This window comes from Amblyraja radiata, chromosome 20 (genome assembly GCF_010909765.2).
Source record: "Amblyraja radiata isolate CabotCenter1 chromosome 20, sAmbRad1.1.pri, whole genome shotgun sequence".
Lineage (NCBI taxonomy): Eukaryota > Metazoa > Chordata > Chondrichthyes > Rajiformes > Rajidae > Amblyraja > Amblyraja radiata.
In genome coordinates this window covers 26,094,413-26,115,943 of record NC_045975.1, presented here as the reverse complement: position 1 = coordinate 26,115,943, position 21,531 = coordinate 26,094,413, and the positions used below count along the sequence as shown (strand labels likewise).

General features: G+C 45.4%; 1 protein-coding gene across 1 annotated transcript in view; it reads right to left on the bottom strand.

Annotated features, from left to right (window-relative positions):
* The window catches only part of cd81 (CD81 molecule), a 51,161-nt gene extending 43,606 nt beyond the window's left edge, over window positions 1–7,555 (bottom strand). The window contains exons 1-2 of the mRNA XM_033039125.1: window positions 7,356–7,555; window positions 1,931–2,045 (exon numbers count right to left, since the gene is read on the bottom strand). Of these exons, the coding sequence (XP_032895016.1) occupies window positions 1,931–2,045; window positions 7,356–7,421 (181 nt within the window). The 5' untranslated portion in view covers window positions 7,422–7,555. The remainder of the gene's footprint in view (window positions 1–1,930; window positions 2,046–7,355) is intronic.
* Window positions 7,556–21,531: the final 13,976 nt, after the last annotated feature.

The following is a 21,531-nucleotide window of genomic DNA, read 5'->3' as shown; positions in this document are numbered from 1 at the left end:
TAAATGTTGTCAAATCATTTTGGGGAGAAGGCAGGAGAATGGGGTTAGGAGGGAGAAAGATCAGCCAAGATTGAATGGCTGAGTAGACTTGATGGGCTGAATGGCCGAATTATATTCCTATTCCTTATGACCTTTAATTCACCAGTTACCTTTTGTCCTACAATTCCCTCAAGATCTCAGACCTCCATCAGCTTTGACTTTCCTCCAACACATTCCAGCTGAGGTTCGAATCTCTTGAATCGCTCCCTAAACCATTCAACTTTTTTTTACATGGGACTGCTTAAAATCTGCCTTGTTTTAAAGTCTAGACCTCCATCCTAACTAAAAATGTAGCTTTCAGACAAATTTTAGATATTTTACATCGCGCAAAGTAAAGAAACATTTCTGTGGTCCGGCATTGCATCGCCTCACACGTCCTGTAATTTGGCAGTCAATGAATGAAGATGAGGGCAAATTCTCCAAAAAACATTAATCAGCTAAAACAAATACAACTCTTCCCACAGCAGAGTTGATAAATATTTGGTGGCTCAGTTCACAAATATTGGATGTGTTTGTATGTCTGTCAAAATCTGAGGCTGAAAAGAACTTCCAAAAATTTGCATACTACTTCTCATCAAATGTCTATTGATGTTCTGTATTGTGATTTATACTTTAAAGTAATATTAAATTCAATTTTATTGACCACATTTGAACTAAGAAAGTGCTAGAGTAACTCAGCCGATCAGGCAGCACCGCCGGAGAACACGGATAGGTACGCGGAGGATTGGAGTAATTCAGCAGGTCAGGCAGCATCTCAAGAGAATATGGATAGGGTCAAATTCCATTAAGCAACTGAATGCATGGACCATGTCAGATTACAGGTCCACCTGTAGCTACAGCTCTTAAATTCTTCAACATAGAGCAGCGTTAAGTGTAAAAAATTGACCAATGCTAATTACTTTCATTTTTACTTCCTCAAAGCTGATATCAATATTATCATTACCACACAAAACTGCTCCAAACTACCAGTAAGTTTCCTATAAATAAGAACAAGCCATTTGGAAACTACTGAATAAGAATATCAGCTTTGAATTTCCTCAAAAACATTTTAACTTTGAGGTTCCATGCTCTGGAATCCCTCCCTAAACCTTTCCATCTTTCTTTCATGGTGCTTCTTAAAATCCACCTCTCCTTCAAGCCTGCTGTATCATTCATGAAGATTGTGGATAACCTTTCACAATGCCACCTCCTCTACTCTTCCTCAAGCTATTGACTGACAAAATGCCCAGAATGGAAGTTTGAATAAACTCTGTGACAGACTGAAGATAATTCCAAAGATTCTTCACCATCTGTTTGAAAAAACTTTCACGGACCCATGGCCTACTCTTATTCGGATGAGCTGCACAATGGCACAGCAGTAGAGTTGCTGCCTTACAGCGCCAGAGAGCTGGGTTCAATCCTGACCTTGGGTGCTGTCTGTATGGAGTTTATACGGCCTCCCCATGACGGCATGTGTTTTCTCCAAGTGCTCCAGCTTCCTCCTACACGCCAAAGACTAACAGCCTTGTAGGTTAATTGGATTTCAGTAAAAGAAAATCATAAAATTCTCCCTAGTGTGTACGATAGTGTTAGTATACAAATCACTGTTCGGCAAGGATTTAGTGGGCCGAAGGGCCTGTTTCCGCGATGTATCTCTAATGTCTAAAGGGCAAGAAGAGACATCAGGAGTAACAAACCTGAAGCTAATTATCCTAACAAAATCAAATGGATTTGGAATATTTTCTTAACACAATGTGTCAGTATCACATAGACTATATTTATTATGGCACTCAATTTTAACAGGAACTGCTTAGGTTATCAGTTCCTTTGTGAGAGAAGCTTTATCAGCTCCAACTCTGTTTTTACTAAGTTTCCAAAACTGCATCATTGAATTGAAAGTTTTAATTCTTACCTATGAAGAAGGTGTTTGGAGCCGGCTTATCTTCGAGCTGCGTATCCAGCACTTGAGTGGTTTGAGGATCATGTCTGAGCCAGAGAGCCACACCAAGAACCACTCCTCCTGCAAGCTGCAGAAACAAAAACATTAAACCCTGGGTTTTTACCTCATCTCCAAACTCTCAACTTTCTCCAATACAGTTCTAACAAACTTTCCCCCCAAATAGATCTGTGGTTTATTTTTCCACAGCAACTACTCTGTCTACCTTCCAAGATATTGAGTTAGATTCTGTCACTATTCCTTTGGAGTTTCATTTAACAACAACTAAAGATGCAACACATATACCTTGCACCCACTTTATATGTGGTTATCCATCTTTTCCCATTCAACATTAAGGAGTTGACTACATTTGTTTTTCTCTTTTTAGGCTTTTAAAAATGTGTGTTTGGCAATAACAAACCTTTTCGATTTGCCCGTTAACCTGCATATTGAGACATCACTTTTCACCAGCCTTAAAATGATCTCACCGAGTTAAAATAAGTTTCATATTTACCAATTCGAAAGTGAAAAGAATCAGATTACAAGTACCAGAACACAAGGTATATAAAATAAAGTGTCGACCTTATGTCAGCCACACCATTTTCTAATTCCATGGGACAAGTCTTTGGAACTTTCTCATTCTAAGAATGGTGGAAGCAAAGTATTTTAACTCATGACAGATCAAGATTGTAATCTTCCTTAGCAAGATGCAGAAGGCAATGTGTAGTTAAATCAACATCTACAACATTTTACTGAATGGCAGAACAGGTTCAGGGACTGTGTGACCCAAGCTGCTAATTTACATGTTCCTGTGCAATGTTGCACATGTGTAAAGTATAAATTGTTTCATAGATTGATTAAAAGGGAGGTAACCACACAATTTCCAAACATATCTATTACAGAGACCTCAAGCCTCATCAGGATTCTCACATGGTTATAAACAGATATTGACATTCTCAATTGTTCCTGTCGTTGATGGGCTACTCAGCCTGCACCCAAACTCATTAAATGTAGCAAAGTTGGTACAGATGATTCAGTCAGAATCATGTTTACGCTGCGTTCTTGTTTTGGACTCCCTAAGTATTATCAAGTTGATAAATGGTTAAGAAGAGGTGGTAAAATGAATCTACTTCCCACAACACAAATTATTAAATCCAATGGCAATTTTCATACACTGCTGAAAGGTAGAGACTATATTTAGCTCCCAACTCAGAAGCATTTGGTTTACCGGAAATTACTCACTTGCAAAGAATTAGAGCAAATGATGTTTGTACCATAAAGACTTATGGAAAAACTAGGACCTGGTTAGGCAAAGCACAGACTAAAGGATGCACTGTTCCTTAAATAAATATACTGATCATCTCTCTTCCTGGATAAACAACTGGAAGAGGAAAAAAAACACGGAACTTATCCTTCACCAAAGACCCTTCTCACTTGGAACTTGGCCAAATGTAATTTCAGGTGCCCAAAATATTCAGGAATGTGCATCAGCACTGAAAACATATCACATCTGAACCCATACTAATACAGTTGAGTCTGTTGGAGTAAAATCCTGCTGGAAACAGGAGGATCCTTGGAAGTGGGATCTGTTTGGAAAGGCGATTTAAGATTAACATTTTAAAAAGTCACATTGATGGACTCATGGGGTAGAACCACAAAGTAACGGTGTCTTTGCACATCCACAACCATCCGACTTCAAAGTTTGCAAGAAGCCAACAGAAAATTAACTTGCCCCATTCCTCACTGCCCATATTCCCAAAATTAAAAACTGCTACACACACGAGCCCTTCAGATATGGTCAAGTGGCAATGCACGTATTCATACAACAGTACAGCACAGGAACAGATCTTTCGGCCCACAATATCTGTGCTAACATGTTGCCAAGACCAACCCTTATCTATCTGCACATAATACTTGTGCTTATCCCAAAGTCTCTTAAATGCCACTACTGTATCTGCCTCCTCCACCAGCACCTCTGACAGCACATTCCAACCACTCACCACCCTCTGTGCACAAAACCTGACCTGCACATTTCCTTTAAACTTTTCCCCTCTCACCTTAAAGCTATACCCTCTAGTATTTGGTATTTCCATCCAATAAAATCAGTTCCAACTGTCTACCATATCTACGCCTCAATTTTATATACTTTGATCAGCTCTCCTCACAAACTCTGGCATTCCAGAGAAAACAATCCAAGGCTGTCCAACCTCTCCCTGTAGCTAATATCCTCAAATCCAAGCAGCACTCTGGTAAACCTCCTCTGCAGCTTTCCAAATCCTCCCTACATTTGGATGACCTGAACAGTATGAAATATTCCAAATGCAGCCTAACCAAAGTCCAAGAAAGGTGCATCACGATTTCCTGACTCTTATTCTCGATGCCCTGACCATTGAAGGCAAGCATACCATATGCCTTTTTTACCACTAAGACTAACTCTACTCAAGCATCACATCTTCTGCGAAGAGAACAAGTAGCAGCCACAGAAATATAGCCATCAACGGGTCTTACAGTAAGTGAAACAACACATACTTTTGGCATGGACAAAGTTAGAAACAGAAGCTGCAGCTCCTGCCAAAAACCACTTTCACTGCCAATGAAGCTCAGAGCCATACAGTGTGGAGACAGGCCCTTCGGCCCAACCCATGCCCCATCTACACTAGTCCACATGCCTGCTTTTGGCCCTCATTCCTCTAAACCTACTCTATCCATGTACCTGTCTAAAAGTTTCTTAAACTTTGCGATAGTACTTGCCTCAACTACCGCCTCTGGCAGCTTGTTCCATACACCCCCCACCCTTTGAGTAAAAAAGTTACCCCTCAGGTTCTCATTAAATCTCCCCCAACCTCACCTTAAGCCTGTTTTCTGTTTCTCGATTCCTACTCTGGGCAAAAGACTCTGTGCGTTTGCCCAATCTATTCCTTTCATGATTGTGTACATCTACTGTGGGAACAAATAACAAACTACACAGTCAGGCTCAAACAGTCACTTGCAAAATGCTGTGTTCATTTCTATTTAGGAACATCAGCCAAGAAAGCGGGATGCCTAGGGATTCTACAACCGTTCTACAGAGGATGCCATCTCTACCACGCTGCACACAGTACTCACGCATCTGGAAAACAAAAACTCATACGCCAGAATACTGTACATTGACTTCAGCTCAGCGTTTAACACCATCATCCCACAGAGACTTGTGGAGAAACTAACCCTGCTGGGCCTCAACACCACCCTGTGTCACTGGATCTTGGACTTTCTGACAGAGAGACCGCAGTCAGTCCGTGTTGGCAAGAACACTTCAGGCTCGATCACGCTGAGCACCGGCTCCCCTCAAGGCTGTGTGCTCAGCCCGCTGTTGTTCACATTGCTCACACATGACTGTGCTGCCAGATTCAGGGACAATAAGATCATAAAATTCGCGGATGACACAACAGTGGTGGGACTCATCAGCGGAGACGACGAATCAATGTACAGGGAGGAAGTAAAACAACTAGTGGACTGGTGCGGCAAAAATAATCTAGAACTAAATGTCGACAAAACGAAGGAGATGGTTGTCGACTTCAGGAGGGCGCAGCCAAAGCATACACCCATCAACATCAGTGGCACCACAGTGGAGAGAGTGGAGAGCATAAAGTTCCTCGGTGTGCAAATTACAGACAGCCTCACCTGGTCCAGGAACACCACTGGGACCGTCAAACGGGCCCATCAGCGACTGCACTTCCTGAGGAAACTAAAACAGGCCTCACTCCCCACCAACATCCTCAGGACTTTCTACAGGGGTACGGTGGAGTCTGTACTCACGTACTGCATAAATACGTAGTACTCCACCTGCAACTGCTCGGACAGGAAGGCTCTGCAGAGGGTAGTGAGGGGAGCAGAGAGGATCATTGGCGTCTCCCTACCCTCGGTACAAGAACTGTTCCAGAGCCGCTGTCTGAAAAAAGCTCAGAGAATTGCTAAGGACAAACTGCACCCCCTCCACATACACCTGGATCTCCTGCCATCAGGCAAGAGATATCGAAGCATCAAAGCCCGGACTACAAGACTGCTAAACAGCTTCCTACCACAGGCTGTGAGGCTGCTAAACAGTCACTCTGTACTCACAGCCACTTGATTCTGCGGCTGGCACGGACACTTTAATAACTGGCACTGGCCACATTAATAACTGACACTGGCCACTCAAATCAGCTGCCCCGGGCATTTTTATGATTGGTTTATTGTATTTTAACGTTGTGTTTTACCTGCTTTTAACTATTTATACTGTTCCATCAGGGACTGGATTGTTTTTAGTGTTATTATGTGTGAAATGTTTTAAATTTCATGTGCGATGCTCCGCTATTCCCTGGGAAACGTCTTTTCATTTTGCACTGTACAACTGTTGCTTGCAAGATGACAATAAAGGTTGATTGATTGATTGATTGATTAGTGGGCTCAAGACTACTTCAGTTGCTGAAGAGATTCAAATGGAAGAGGACATTGTGTAATCAGCACCCACTTGCAGTTACTTAAATTCACGCCGATATCCAATGGATTTTCACCTTTCTAAACGATGACTACAGTGGATCAGAGTATTTCTCTCCAAAAATGTGCTTTTTTGCCCACAAACTAAACCGACTGATCTGCTATTTTTTTTTTTTTTAAACAATCTCCCTAGTTTTCTCGTTCGTGACTAGGGATGAGTAAGTAGCGGCCAGAACTTGAGCGATTTTCTCCCATGTTTTTCTCATTAAGCTGGGATACATTTTATTCAACGTTGACAAATTTATTTTGAAAGCCACCCACTCTCTGGGCTGTTTAGGTTCACCACATCCAATATTGCACGCTTTTGCTCCTTTAATTGACGTATTTATTTGTGCGTTTTGCAAAGCCAAACATAAAATATTCGAAGAACCGCACCCACTACCAAAACAGATCATCCGTTTGATCTAAAACATGCTCCACTTTTTCCGTTGCTAACCTCGGATAATTTCAAACAACGGATTTTTTTTTTAATCCTTCGCTCTTTAAAAAAAAACCCCCCATCATATTTGTACTTATGTTTCATCCCTTTCAGTCAGAGCTCCGTTTTTTTTTTAATAGACCGAGACACTCGGTGAGGTACTAGTGCCAGATGAATTCTGAGCTAACAATTGCAAATCAACGCACACCAGGAAAATAAGAGGATAGGAAGGGGGGGGTGATCAGCGCGGGTGGTGAAGGGCGGGGAGAGGGGGCGCGCGAACAAAGACAGTTGCCCGCGCGGGGGAGAAGCGATCGAGACCCGGGCGTCGAGCTGGCGGCTCCGTCTGCAATAACACAGCGCGCGGGTCCGCCCAATCTCCACGCTGGCGTTCAACGGCGGAATTCCCCATCCTCATCCCCATCCCCCTCCCGTGGGAAACGCTCATTCCCGTTACCTGCCACTTACCCAGAATAGGAAATTGAAGACGAACAGCAAGTATTTGATGCACTTCATGCAACCTTCCACCCCCATGGTTCCGTCAAGCACTCGCACACCGACACACACACAGCAACTCGACAAGGTTGACTGGCCGCAAGCAACGGAGAGCTTCTCACTGACACACCGCCCTCCCCTGCAGACCTACCCAATCGCCGGCAAACAGATTTACAGCCCGCCAGTCGACCAATGGCTGCGCTGCTCCACCCACCGCCCCCTCGCCAAACCCGCCATCAATCTCACGGATTTCAACCGTCCTCCTGTCATTCCCAGGCCACGTCCAATCAAGCCGGGGAAAAACCCACCGCCGACCCGCTCCAGTCCTGACCAATCCCTGCCTCATCCCGACCAATCCCGACCAATCCCTGCCTCATCCCGACCAATCCCGACCAATCCCTGCCCCATCCCGACCAATCCCTGCCCCATCCCGACCAATGCCTGTCCCATCCCGACCAATCCCTGCTCCATCCCGAACAATTCCTGCCCCATCCCGACCAATTCCTGCCCCATCCCGACCAATCCCTGCCCCATCCCGACCAATGCCTGGCCCATCCCAACTCCATCCCGACCAATCCCTGCCCCATCCCGACCAATCCCTGCCCCATCCCGACCAATCCCTGCCCCATCCCAAACAATCCCTGCCTCATCACGACCAATGCCTGGCCCATCTCGACTCCATCCCGACCAATCCCGCCCCATCCCGACCAATCCCTGCCCATCTCGACTCCATCCCGACCAATCCCTGCCCCATCCCGACCAATCCCTGCCCCGTCCCGGCTCCATCCCGAATAATCCCTGCCCCATCCCAACCAATGCCTGGCCCATCTCGACTCCATCCCGACCAATGCCTGTCCCATCCCAACTCCATCCCGACCAATCCCTTTTTATTCGTATGAATAGGTAATGTGTTTTAATTAAAGATTAAATCAATTTTTACCAGAAATAAATTAACCGTTTGTAAAACCGTGAGACACTATTTTAAAATAAACCGAGCATCACTGAAGCAACTTCCAACCTATCCCAAAATGTTTATATCCCGAAAATAGGCACAACAAGTTGGAGTAAGGCAGTATCTCTGGAGAAAAAGGATAGGTAACAATTGGGGTCCAGATCTTTTTCTCCAGAGATGCTTCTGACCCGCTGAGTTACTCAAGCATTTTGTGTGTATCTTTATTACAAAACACTGGTTAGGCTGCACTTGGAGTTTTGAGTCATAGATCTCTTAAGCACAGAAGCAGGCCTTTGGCTCAACTTGTAAGCCAAGTTGTCTAACTGAGCTGGTCCCACTTGCCTGCAGCTGCCCCATATTCCTCCAAACTTGTTCTATTGACATCAGATCCTTTCTATGGTTACCAAACTACAGGAAGGATCTGATAGCACACGAGAGACTGCAGAGGAGATTCACCAGGATGTTCTGAAGAATTTTAACTTCGGGGAGAGATTGATTAGGATGAGCTTGTTTTCCCTGGGGCAAAAGAGGCTGATAGAGATATACAAAATTATGAGGAAGACACAAAATGCTGGAGTAACTCAGAGGGACAGGCAGCATCTCTGGAGAGAAGTTTTGGGTTGAGACCCTTCTTCAGACTCTGCCTGTCCCGCTGAGTTAATCCAGCATTTTGTGTCAACCTTCGATTTAAACCAGCTTCTGCAGTTCTTTCCTCTACAAAATTATATGGTATATGAGAGTATAGAGTATAATTTTATTACATAGAGAGTGGTTGATATTGTAACACACTGGCAGTGAAGGTGGTGGAATTATATACGATCACTGCATTTAAGAGGCATTTAGACAGACAAAAAGGCATGGCATAGACAGGCATTTCAGTCTGAAGAAGGGTTCCGACCCGATAGGTCGCCTATTCTCTTTCTTCAGAGATGCTGCCTGACATGCTGAGCATTTGGTATCTACCTAACGTACCTCACATCTCCTTCCAGCTCCACAAACAGAACATGTTTACTGCCTTGTTTCGCTGCCCTGACCTGACACGTTTAGACACTACTCATTCGGGGAATATACTACAACAAAGAATTACAGAGACATAGCTGCAAGAGGGCCAGGGCTGGGAACTGAATATTCAAGGGTATACCTTTAATCGAAAAGACAGACAGGTGGGCAGAGGGGGTGGGGTTGCTCTGTTGGTGAGGAATTAAATTCAGTCCCTTGCAAGGGGTGACATTGAAAAAGGAGATGTGGCGTCAGTATGGATAGAACTAAGGAATTGTAAGGGTAAAAAGACCCTAATGGGACTAATCTACAGGCCCCCAAACAGTCGCCTGGACATAGGGCGCAAGTTGAATCAGGAGTTAAAATTGGCATGTAGCAAAAGTAAAGCTGTGGTTGTTATGGGAGATTTCAACATGCAGGTCGACTGGGAAAATCAGGTTGGTACTGGACCCCAAGAAAGGGACTTTGTAGAGTGCCTTTGTGATGGATTCTTAGAACAGCTTGTATTGGAGCCTACCAGGGAGAAGGCAATTCTGGATTTAGTGTTATGTAATGAACCAGATTTGATAAAGGACCTCGAGGTTAGCGGATGTAGTGTACCTGGACTTTCAGAAAGCATTTGATAATGTCCCACATAGGAGATTAGTGGGCAAAATTAGAGCACATGGTATTGGGGGTAGAGTGCTAACATGGATAGAAAATTGGTTGGCAGACAAAAAACAAAGAGTAGGGATTAACTGGTCCCTTTCAGAATGACAGGCAGTGACTAGTGGGGTACCACAAGGCTCGGTGCTGGAACTGCAGCTGTTTACAATATACATCAATGATTTGGATGAAGGGATTCAAAGTAACATTAGCAAATTTGCAGATGACACTGAGCTGGGTGGCAGTGTAAACTGTGATGAGGATGCTATGAGAATGCAGGGTGACTTGGACAGGTTGGGGGTGTGGGCAGATGCATGACAGATTTAGTTTAATGCGGATAAATGTGAGGTTATCCACTTTGGTAGCAAAAACAGGAAGGTAGATTACTACCTAAATGGCGTCAAGTTGGGAAAAGGGGAAGTACAACGGGATCTGGGGGTCCTTGTTCATCAGTCTATGAAAGTAAGCATGCAAGTACAGCAGGCAGTGAAGAAAGCGAATGGCACGTTGGCCTTTATAACAAGAGGAGTCGAGTATAGGAGCAAAGAGGTCCTTCTGCAGTTGTACAGAGCCCTAGTGAGACCAAACCTGGAGTATTGTGTGCAGTTTTGGGGGAGGGGGGTGTTGGGGGGGTGAGCGAGGGGGGCTGTGTAGGGGAGGTGCGACTGTGTGGGGGTTGGGGGTATGTGGGGGGAAGGGGGGTGTAGGGGAGGAGGGTGTGGGGGAGGGGTGGCGGTGGAGGGGGGTGGGGGAGGGGTGGTGTGTGGGGGAGGGAGAAGGGTGTGTTGGGGGGAGGGAGTGGTGTGTGGGCGGCGGGGTGGTGGCTGAGGGGGGGTTGTCGTCGCCGCAGACGCAGCTCGCAATCTGCTCACCCCGCACCTTCAGCTTTCGGCCTCACTCAACGGCTCCTGGTCCGGCTCCAGCTTCACTCAGCGGCTCCCGGTTCCACTCAGCTCACACCGCATGCTGCTCTCTCCGCACACTTCTCACTCCGCACGCTGCTCACTCTGCACGTTGTTCACTCTGCACTCGCTCAACACACTCTGCTCACTCCGCTCCTTCAGCTTTATTCTCCCCGTCGCCGGTGATTGACAGTGGGTGCCGGAAGGGGCGGTTTTTATGATTTTTAAACCTTCATAAATTTTGTACTATTCCACCGATCAGAACATAACTTGTTGCACTTGCAGCACAGAAGAATGTGGCGAAAGGTTGCGATAAATCGTAGCTCTATCGTGTACCGTTTTTGCGCAAATGTAAAAACAATGCAAACCGGAAGAGGACGAGATGAGAGTTTTATAAGTATACTAGACTAAGTGGGACCCGTTGGGACGGCTTCAGGCGGGGAGCATCCTGCAGCCAGGGGGGAGTAGCGGAGGAGGGGTGTATGGGAGTGGGGGGTGTGGGGGAGAGGGGGTGTGGGAGGGGGGCGTGTGGGCACACTGGTTCCCGGCCCCGGCTCCGACCGCACTCACCAGCTCCAGGACCCGGCTCCGGACTCACTCAGCGGCTCCCGTCCTTAGCGCCTGTTGCGCTCACCTTCTCCACTCACGAACACAGCCAGCCCATGCCCACGGAACACAGCCAGCCCCTGCCCACGGAACACAGCTCACACTCCACTCCTTCAGCTTTATTCTCGGCGTCGGTGATTGACAGCGGGTGCCGGAAGGGGCGTCGCCGTCACGGTGAATACCAGACCAATAACTTCTGTAATATTTCACCGATCGGAACAAAACTTGGTGCGCTTGGAGCAGAGGGGAACGGTGAGTAAGTTGGCGAAAAAATACTAGTGATATAGGGTACCGTTTTTACACAAATTTAAAAACAACGCAAACCGGCAAGAGGACAAGATGAGAGTTTTAGTAATAGTATAGATGGAAGATATAGATAGATAGATAGATAGATAGATAGATAGATAGATAGATAGATAGATAGATAGATAGATAGATAGATAGATAGATAGATAGATAGATAGATAGATAGATAGATAGATAGATAATCGGCAGTGATAGTTTCTTATCTTTCTTACCAAATTATCTTGCTCCCACTATTGTGGTGATACGGAGAAGAAAAGGAATTCCACTTTGTAGCACCTTTACTAATCACACAACCCATGATCAGAAACTGCCACACATATGTTTATAAAAGACTAGACCAAGTGAGACCCATTGGGTCCCTGTCACATGGGGCTGGTCCCCAAAGGCAATATTCCACCACTCACCCATAGCCCCCAACTGCGCAGGTGCGGCTGACGGGTTCCTGTTGTGACGCCAGAGATCCCCGTCGTGACGGGAGTCATGGCAACTCTCCCCAAGTGCAAATAGGAGTAATGGGTGATTGTGGTAATTATGGGCCGTTAGATGCAGGTGGGAAAAACTAATTGCAGGTATTATGAACGAACATACAAACGCAAAGGCATCTTCTACAGAGATCAGGTTGACTTTAGACATATTGGAATGTATTTCACAAATCCATTGAAATTCTTGAAGGAGTTAATTAAGTAATTCTTCTTTCGTGTGGCGTGCACAGCCTAAAGTTATTGGACAACTTGTTCTATTTGATCTTCCGTTTGTGCACGTCGAGTTAATTGCATTAGTCGAAACAGGGCGGACCACGTGAAGGTTGCAATCTTCCACCCCAATTAAGTAATCATACAAATTTATTCTGGACATTTCAAGAGTCAATTAATTTCAAGTCAATTCAAGAATGTTGTCATATGTTCCAGATATGAAACGGAACAATGACATTCTAACTTTCTGCAGCTTTACTGGCATATTAGATGCAAACACAACAATGAATATGGAATAGGTTATCAGTTAATCTAATAATAGACCGTGATGGTCCAAAAACCAAAGTATGTAGAGAAGCCATAGTAATGCAAAATCGGTCATGGTTTGGTAGGGATGAGGTTATTGACATAATGTGGTTAGGGTTGTGCAGGATGGTTCAAGAACATGATAGTTGATGGGAAGAAACTGTTCCTGAACCAGGAGGTAATGGATCTCAGGCTCCTGTACCTTCTTTTCTGTGGTACATGGCCAGGATGATATGGGTCTTTAATGATATGTGTTGTCTTCTTGAGGCAATGCTTTCTGTAGATCCATTCAATGGTATTAGGTCAATAACTGTGATGGAATCGGCAATGTCCACCATTTTCTGTAGCCTCCTTCAATCTTGAACGTTCTAATTTCTGACCCAGGCCATGTTGCAACCAGTCAGTATGTTCTCCATTGTACACTTGCAGATGGGATAAATGGCGTGACCCTGCTTCTATTTCTTATGGCCTTACATTATATGAATGGCGGGGATTGACTGTGGACTTTAACATCTTGGAGCCCGGTTTAAACATCGCGGTCCCTGGTTAGAGACTGAGTCGGGTCTCCAAGCCGTGGTGAGTTTCAACCATCCCAACGAGGGAGTTCCATCACCCCGATGCGAGGGCCTCAGATCGCAGGCTGCGGGAGCTTTGATGGCCCCGACCGCGGATGGTTTGACGGCCCCAACCACGGAGAAGAAAGAGGGAGAGATTGGACTTTACTGCCTTCCATCACAGTGAGGAATGTGGGGAGCCGCTGCGGTGGATGTTTACGTTAAATTTTATTTTATGTGGTTGTGTGTCTTACTGCTTTTCACTTGGTGTGGCCATCTTGAATCTTGAATCTTGGATGATGGCTGTCCCTGGGAAGTCAGCACTGACTGATCATCAACATTTGCTGCAATGGGCAGCGGGGGTCATTCCCAGAACCTGCAGCACTGGGGAATCTTCTGCTTTTGGCCTGCTTTCCTAAGTGTGGTCCATGTTGAATTATATTACAGTGCTTATGTTACAGTGCTGATACTTTGACGATTCACTTTGCATTACAGGGGAATTAATATTAGCTATGCACTATCTATGTGCACCTTACGTAGGGTCACTGAAGCTGACGATGCACATTAGCAGTATATGCAGTCAGTACTATAATATGATGATTATTTTACAAACATGCAAATGCATAAATTAATCTATTGCACCACCGTATTGAATTTCCAAACCACTGTGTCCATATCATTCATGCAGAGTAAGCTGATGATGTTCCAGAATATTCCAGTGTGTGATTTCAGACTATATTTATTTATTGCCACTCTTCATTATTAGTTTGTCAGGCAATTAATTTAGATTCTGCTGCTGTACATTTTGTGACCCTTATACAAAGAACATAAAAACATAACAAGTAAAAGCAACACTGAAACGGAACCAGGAGGCTCTCATTGCTGGTCTGTTGCTCAGTAAGGTCACGATTAATTTATAACCAGCACACCATGTTGCTGCACTAACCAAATATTCCTTGATGTCTAAAAATCTATCAATCAAAAAATCGATCCGTCTCTTTTCTAAGCATACTCAGACACTGATCCTCCATAGCCATATGATTCACTGTTCTCCAGATGAAGAAATTGCTTTTCACCTGTGTTCAAAATGCCTGGCCCCTTATTTTTAAATTGTGGCTCTTATTTATGATACCCGATGATAACAAAGGAATCATCATCTTTGCATTTACCTTGCACATTTCCATAAGAAATGTTAAAACGTTTCAATGAGACTTTGTTCAGTTTTCAAGAAGCTGATTGTTGACCAGGAAATGAGAGCCAAGGGACCATGTACCCATCTTCATGAGCAGGATGTCAGTGGAGAGAGTCAGCAGCATCAAGTTCCTCACTGAAGATCTGTTCTGGGCCCAGCACATTGATGGAATTCCAAAGAGAACACTACGATTCTCTACCTTCTCTGAAGTTTTTGATGATTCGGTGTGTTACTGAATATTCTATCGAATATCCCTGGCATTCACAATCAATCCCCAGCATTCACATAATGTAAGACCACAAGAAATAGAAGCAGGATCACGCCATTTATCTCATCTATAAAATCAAGGCTGACTTACCTCAGCCCACTTTTCCCAACTAACCCTATATCCCTTGATTTGCTTTTGGTTTGGTTTATATTGTAGATTTGGCATGGAAATAGGCCCTTTGGCCAACCGAGTCCACGCTGACCATCGATCACCGGTTCACCTACTAATTCTACAGTATGTTATCCCATTTTCTCATCCACTTACTACACACAAGCAGCAATTTACAGAGGCCAATTAACCTACAAACCTGCACAAGTTTGGGATGTGGGAGGAAACCGGAGCACCTGGAGGAAGACACGCGGTCACTGGGTGGATGTGCAAACTCCACAGAGACAGCACCCGAGGTCAGGATTCAGGATTCAACCCGGGTCTCTGGCGCTGCGAAACAATGGCTCTACCAGCTGCGCCAGCATGCTGCCCACAAATAAATAAACATAAATAATGATAATAAATAAACATCTATCAAACTCTTTCTTGAACAACTGAGCCCTCTTGGCAAAAAAACCCACCAATGATTTAATGGACTCTGGCTGAAAAAGTGTTTTCATTCTCTCATGATTCACTAGCTCCTTATGTTATGACTGGACGTTTATTCTAGTCATCCCAGTCACACAAGTCAATGGAAACATAAACTTCTCATCTACCCAGGTAGGAATTTTGTATCTTTTCATCGATGGTGACCTTTATTGAGAGTGCAGGCCATTCTGCTTAATCTCTCCACTAATGACAAACTAGCCACCCTTGGAGTCAGTTTGATAAAACATCATTGCACTCCTTCTCTTGCAAGTATTTCCTTTCTAACCAGACCAGTACATAATATTCCAGATGCCGTCTCAGCAGGGCCTAGCATAATTAAACCAAGATGTCCCTATTCTTATACCCAAATATCCTTGCAGTAAGGCCAAACTACAGTTTTCCAGCATAATTGCTTGCTGCACTTCCATGCTATCTTTCAGGATCAGTGTACAAATAAACCTCGTCCAGCTGAAAAGGAATAACATTCAATCTTTCACCATTTAAAAGATGCTCCATCTTTCTATTTTTTTAAATTAAATCAGGGATCCTCACATTTTTCCACAATACATACCATTTTCCCTGTCCTTGCCCATTAATTTAACTTTCTGCATCACCATTAAGCGTCCTTGCATTCTCCTCACAGTCATATATTATGGTTGGTTCCTTCATCCAAATCAATGATTTAGATTATGAAAAGTTGGGGCCCCAGTATCAATCACTGCCACTAGAAATGACCCATTCATTTCTACAGTCTGTTTTTTGTTTGTTAACTGATCCTCAATCCATGCCAGTACATTACCTTCTCATTCCATTTGCACTAATTTTGTTTAACAATCTCTTGTGTGGCAACTAATAGAATGTCTTCTGAAAATCCAAATACAATACAACATGGGTGATGATGCAAAAAAAACAGAAGCAATTTTCTCATTCCTCTGTTACTGATCGTTTTTTTTACAATTATGTCAGTAAGAATTAAGCAGAATAATATATTTAACAATTACTTGACTAAGTGGGACCCGTTGGGTCCCTGTCACACAGGAGGATTGGTCCCCCAACGCAATATTCCACCACTCACCCATAGCCCCCAACTGCACAGGTGCAGCTTATTTCCCCTCATCCCTAGCACTCTCTCCCCCTCCTCTTCACCCTCCCTCTTCTTTCCCCTCTCCTCCTCCACTCCCCCAATCCCTCCCTCACCTCTCGAAGGCTCGGAGAAAAAACAGGGGAAGAGCCATGGGGGAGAGGGGGGTATCACGGGGGAAGGGGGCAGGATCCAGCGGGGGAGACCAGAGGGGAAGGGGCTGGAGCTGCAGGGCATTGCGATGGCGGTGTGTTTGGGACTCACAGCAGGCACTGGATGCTCTCTGCCGGGATCAGACATTCTGCTTTCCGTTTGGCGACATCTCTGACACTGCACCAGGCTGGGCCTGGCCGGTTCCGGCCCCTCCGAAAATTGTGTCCGGTTGGAGACCTCCGCCAGCCACCCTCATCTCCAGTAAAGACGTGATGGTGCAGGAAGGGGCGGACTGTCCCGGGGAGTGACAAGAGAAGAGACCAATCCACGCAGTGCTGACTGGCATGAGAGGAGATCGATCTGCGCACGTGCGGTTTATACGATTTTTAAACCTCGCTAACGTTTACAATACACTACCGATCGGAACGAAACATGTTGCACTTGCAGCACAGGAGAACGGTGAGTGAGCTGACGAAAAATCGTACGCTATCGCTTACCGTTTTTGGGCAAATAGAAAAACCGCTCAAACCGGAAGAGCACAAGATCAGAGTTTTAGTTATGTATAGATGGATAGATTACACAACCATACAATTGCTGAACGATCACCTTAAGTGATTATAATAATTATCTTTTAGTGCCTATCTTCCAATTTTCTTTCCTGCCCAATTACTTATTGACACACCTTTCTCCATGGCAGCAGGACTTGAAACTTCAGACACTAGAGATATAGCCCTTCGGCCCACCGAGTCCGCGCCGACAAGTGATCATCCCGCACAGTAGCATTATCGTACACACGAGAGACAATTTACAATTTACAGAAGCCAATTAACCTACAAACCTGTATGTCTTTGGAGTGTGGGAGGCAACCAGAGCATCCAGTGAAAACCCATGCTATGATAGCGAGAACGTACAAACTCCATACTGACAGCACCCATAGTCAGGATCGAACCCAGGACATTGGCACTGTGAGGCAGCAATTCTACTGCTGTGCCACCCAATCCATGGTATCTGTAGATGGTAGCTTTCCCGAAGTAGTGGAGATTACAGGTTTTATAAAGGGTAATTACTCGCAACTCTGGGTCCTGGCATTGAACTCCATGATCATCGACAGTCTTGACAAATTGACTGATAGACAACTGCAAGCTCACGGTTAGTATGCTAGCGCTGAGTGAATGAAAAGTGCGCGTAGAGAAGATAACTGATCATACTCCATGGATCCACATATCCCTCTCCCAAAGCCCATGTTAACATAGGCGGCACGGTGGTACAGCTGTTGAGTTGCTGTCTTACAGCACCAGAGATCCGGGTTTGATCCTCACTACAGGTGCTGTCTGTGCGGGGCTTGTTCGTTCTCCCTGTGACCTGCGTAGGTTTTCCCCAAGATCTCCAGTTTCCTCCCACACCATAGAAGTAGAGGTTTGTAGGTTAATTGGCTTGGTAGAATAGTAAATTCCCCCTAGTGTTATTAGTGTGTGCAAGTGTAACAGGGATCGCTGGTCGGCCCGGACTTGGTGTGCCGAATGGCCTGTTTCCGCGCTGTATCTCTAAACTAAACTAAACTGATGTCAGGGAAGTGGGCGGGACATAGATAGAATGTAGTCAGAGACAGTAAGACTGGTGGGAGAACTGGGAAGGGGGAGGGGATGGAGAGAGAGGGAAAGCAAGGGCTATTGGAAGTTAGAGAAGTCAATGTTCATACCACTGGGGTGTAAGCTACCCAAGCGAAAAATATGAGGTGCTGTTCCTCCAATTTGCGCTCGGCCTCACTCTGACAATGGAGGAGGCACAGGAGAGAAAGGTTAAATTGGGAATGGGTGAGGGGTGGGGGAAGTTAAAGTGCTGAGCAACCGGGAGTTCAGGTAGGTTAATGCGGACTGAGCGGAGGTGTTCAGTGAAACGATCGCCGAGCCTGCGATTGGTCTCGCCGATGTACAGGAGTTGACACCTGGAACAGTGGATACAGTAGATGAGGTTGGACAAGGTGCAAGTGAACCTCTGCCTCACCTGAAAAGACTGTCGGGGTCCTTGGATGGAGTCGAAGGGGGAGGCAATGGGACATGTGTTGCATTTCCTGTGGTTGCAGGGGAACGTTTGTGGTGGGAAGGGACAAGTTGACCTGGGAGTTGCAGAGGGAACGGTCTCTGCAGAAAGCAGAAAGGGGTGGAAATAATAATAATAATAATAATAAATTTTATTTATGGGTGCCTTTCAAGAGTCTCAAGGACACCTTACAAAAATTTAGCAAGTAGAGGAAAAACATGTAAGCCGAATGAAATAAATAGTAGAGACATGACTAGTACACAAATTAAAGACAGAATTCAATTCAAAACACAATATGAGGTAATTCAAGCACAGATGAAAAGGGAGGGGGACGTGGGGCTAAGGATAGGCAGAGGTGAAGAGATGGGTCTTGAGGCGGGACTGGAAGATGGTGAGGGACACGGAATTGCGGATCAGTTGGGGGAGGGAGTTCCAGAGCCTGGGAGCTGCCCTGGAGAAGGCTCTGTCCCCAAAACTGCAGAGGTTGGACTTGTGGATGGAGAGGAGTCCGGCTGATGTGGATCTGAGGGACCGTGAGGGTTGGTAGGGGGAGAGGAGGTCAGTGAGATATGGGGGGGGCAGATGGTGGAGGGCTTTGTAGGTGAGGACCAGGATTTTGTAGGTGATCCGGTGGGAGATGGGAAGCCAGTGAAGTTGTTTGAGGACTGGAGTGATGTGATGCCAGGATTTGGTGTGGGTGATGAGTCGGGCGGCTGCGTTCTGGACCAGTTGGAGTCGTTTGATGTAGGTGGAGCTGATGCCAAGGAGAAGTGAGCTGCAGTAGTCCAGTCGGGAGGAGATGAAGGCATGGATGAGTCTTTCAGCAGCGGGAGGTGTGAGAGAGGGTCTGATTTTGGCGATGGGATGATGGGATGATGTGGCCAGTAGTGGGATCCCATTGGAGGTGGCAAAAATATTGGAGGATTATATGCTGTAAGCGGCGGCTGATGGGGTGGAAGGTGAGGACAAGGGGGACTCTGTTCTTGTTACGAATTGGGGGAAGGGGAGCAAGAGCGGAGCTGCGGGTTATCAAGGAGACCCAAGTGAGAACCTCATTTATAATAGAAGAGGGGAACCCCTGTTTCCTAAAGAATTAGGACATCTCTGATGCCCCGGTATAGAAAACCTCATCCTGGGTGCAGATGAGGCGTAGACAGAGGAATTGGGAGTAGGGGATAGTCTTTAATGAAACCTTACTTGGCCAAGAGGCAATACAACCTCTGGTTCTTCCTCACAACCTCCTCATGACACAACACTTAAGTTTATGACCTAGAATCTATATTTAACCTAATTAAATGGCCCCATAGCAGAAGCGTCCATGTCGCGGGGCTGGAAGTATCGGAAACTGGAAGTATCCCGAGCTAATTCTGCTACTACCATCATCTATTGCACCAAGTGATGGCTCCCACTGATTGTCGCCGGAAGCTTGCGTCCTTTTCAGGATGGACAATGACAGCGATGTCAACATTTGAAACATGGAAGATGGACACGAAAGAAGAAGACCTAATTAAATTGTTTTCGATGGCATGTATGACACCTAATGTTTATATGAATTTAATTTCAACTGTGATTTATAGTGAAGCTGCATTATGGCTCTTATTCTGAATTACAACTGAAAATTAGAGTGGGAATTGGCAGGCATATCATATACTCCTTGCCTTATTCATTTGTTCCAACCAGGAGAGAATTTCAGCAATGGGAAATTCTCATAATTGTTATGCCTCCTCACATTCCCACACCCACCTCAGCATCATCTTGACTCAGATTTTTGCTCTCTTGGCCACTTGAAAGCTTTCACTTCAAGGGGAAATGGAAATGGATGTGTAGCTTTTGTCGAATGAGCTGGCCCTCTTAAACAGCACAGGCTTTCCCCTCACTGAATTCACACCTCGCAAAACTGCCATTTCAACCATTGCCGTCTTTCCCCTGCCGTCTTTCATCCTGCTTAACGCTGGTCTATCCATTCCACTGAACCACGAACAGAGCCAGACAAGCTCCAGATGTCTCATGTGTGGGGTATCTATGGCTACATTAAACTACAGACAAAACACAGAGGAAGTCTGTACTCAGCATAGAAGAATTTCTACTAAACAGGGAAGAGGGAGTCCTAGTAAACACAGAAGGAAAATCTTTGTAATGCATCTAGAGTTATGTCTTTTAATCTTTTCATTTGTTACATTTATTCTGATTTCAACACAGTTCTAATGATTGGAATAAAAACCCTGAAATATCCCACGGAAATGTCTTTGCAAAAATAAAGACCACGATATGTATATCTATATTACTAAAAGTCTGATCTTGACCGCTTTTGGCCCACTGTGCTGCGATTTCCGAGAGAACGACTCCACCTACGGCCGTCATTTTTGGCCACCTCGCTCAGAGCCCACGTCTGCCTTCCTGGACCGGATGATTTTTCCCATCGATGAAAAGTCAGAGAGATATTAATGATTTTTTTTAAATCACCATTCTCTCTGCTGCCCCTGCTGGAGGGAGGGGGAGGGACTATAAAACCAGGAAGTGGTGTGCCTCACTCAGTCTCTGCAAGATGGAGGTCACGTCTCTCTGAGCTCTGAATAACACTGAACACATGTCTACTCAACTGTGAGTGCCCTTAATGTGGGTTGAAAATGAAAATATGGTTGGTTTGAAGTAAAAAGGCATTGCCTGCAAATGGTTGTTTGGGGGGTTTGGGGTGAGGTAAAAAGTTGAAGTCTTCCCTCCTCTCTCTTCCCACCTCTCCCCCCTCTCTCTCTCCCCCTCTTTCTCCCTCCCCCCCCACTCTCCCTCCCCCTCCTCACCTCTCTCTCCCCTCTTTTTCTCCCCCTCCTCCCCTCCCCCACCCTCCCTCCCCCAAACACCCCTCCCCTCCCCTCCACA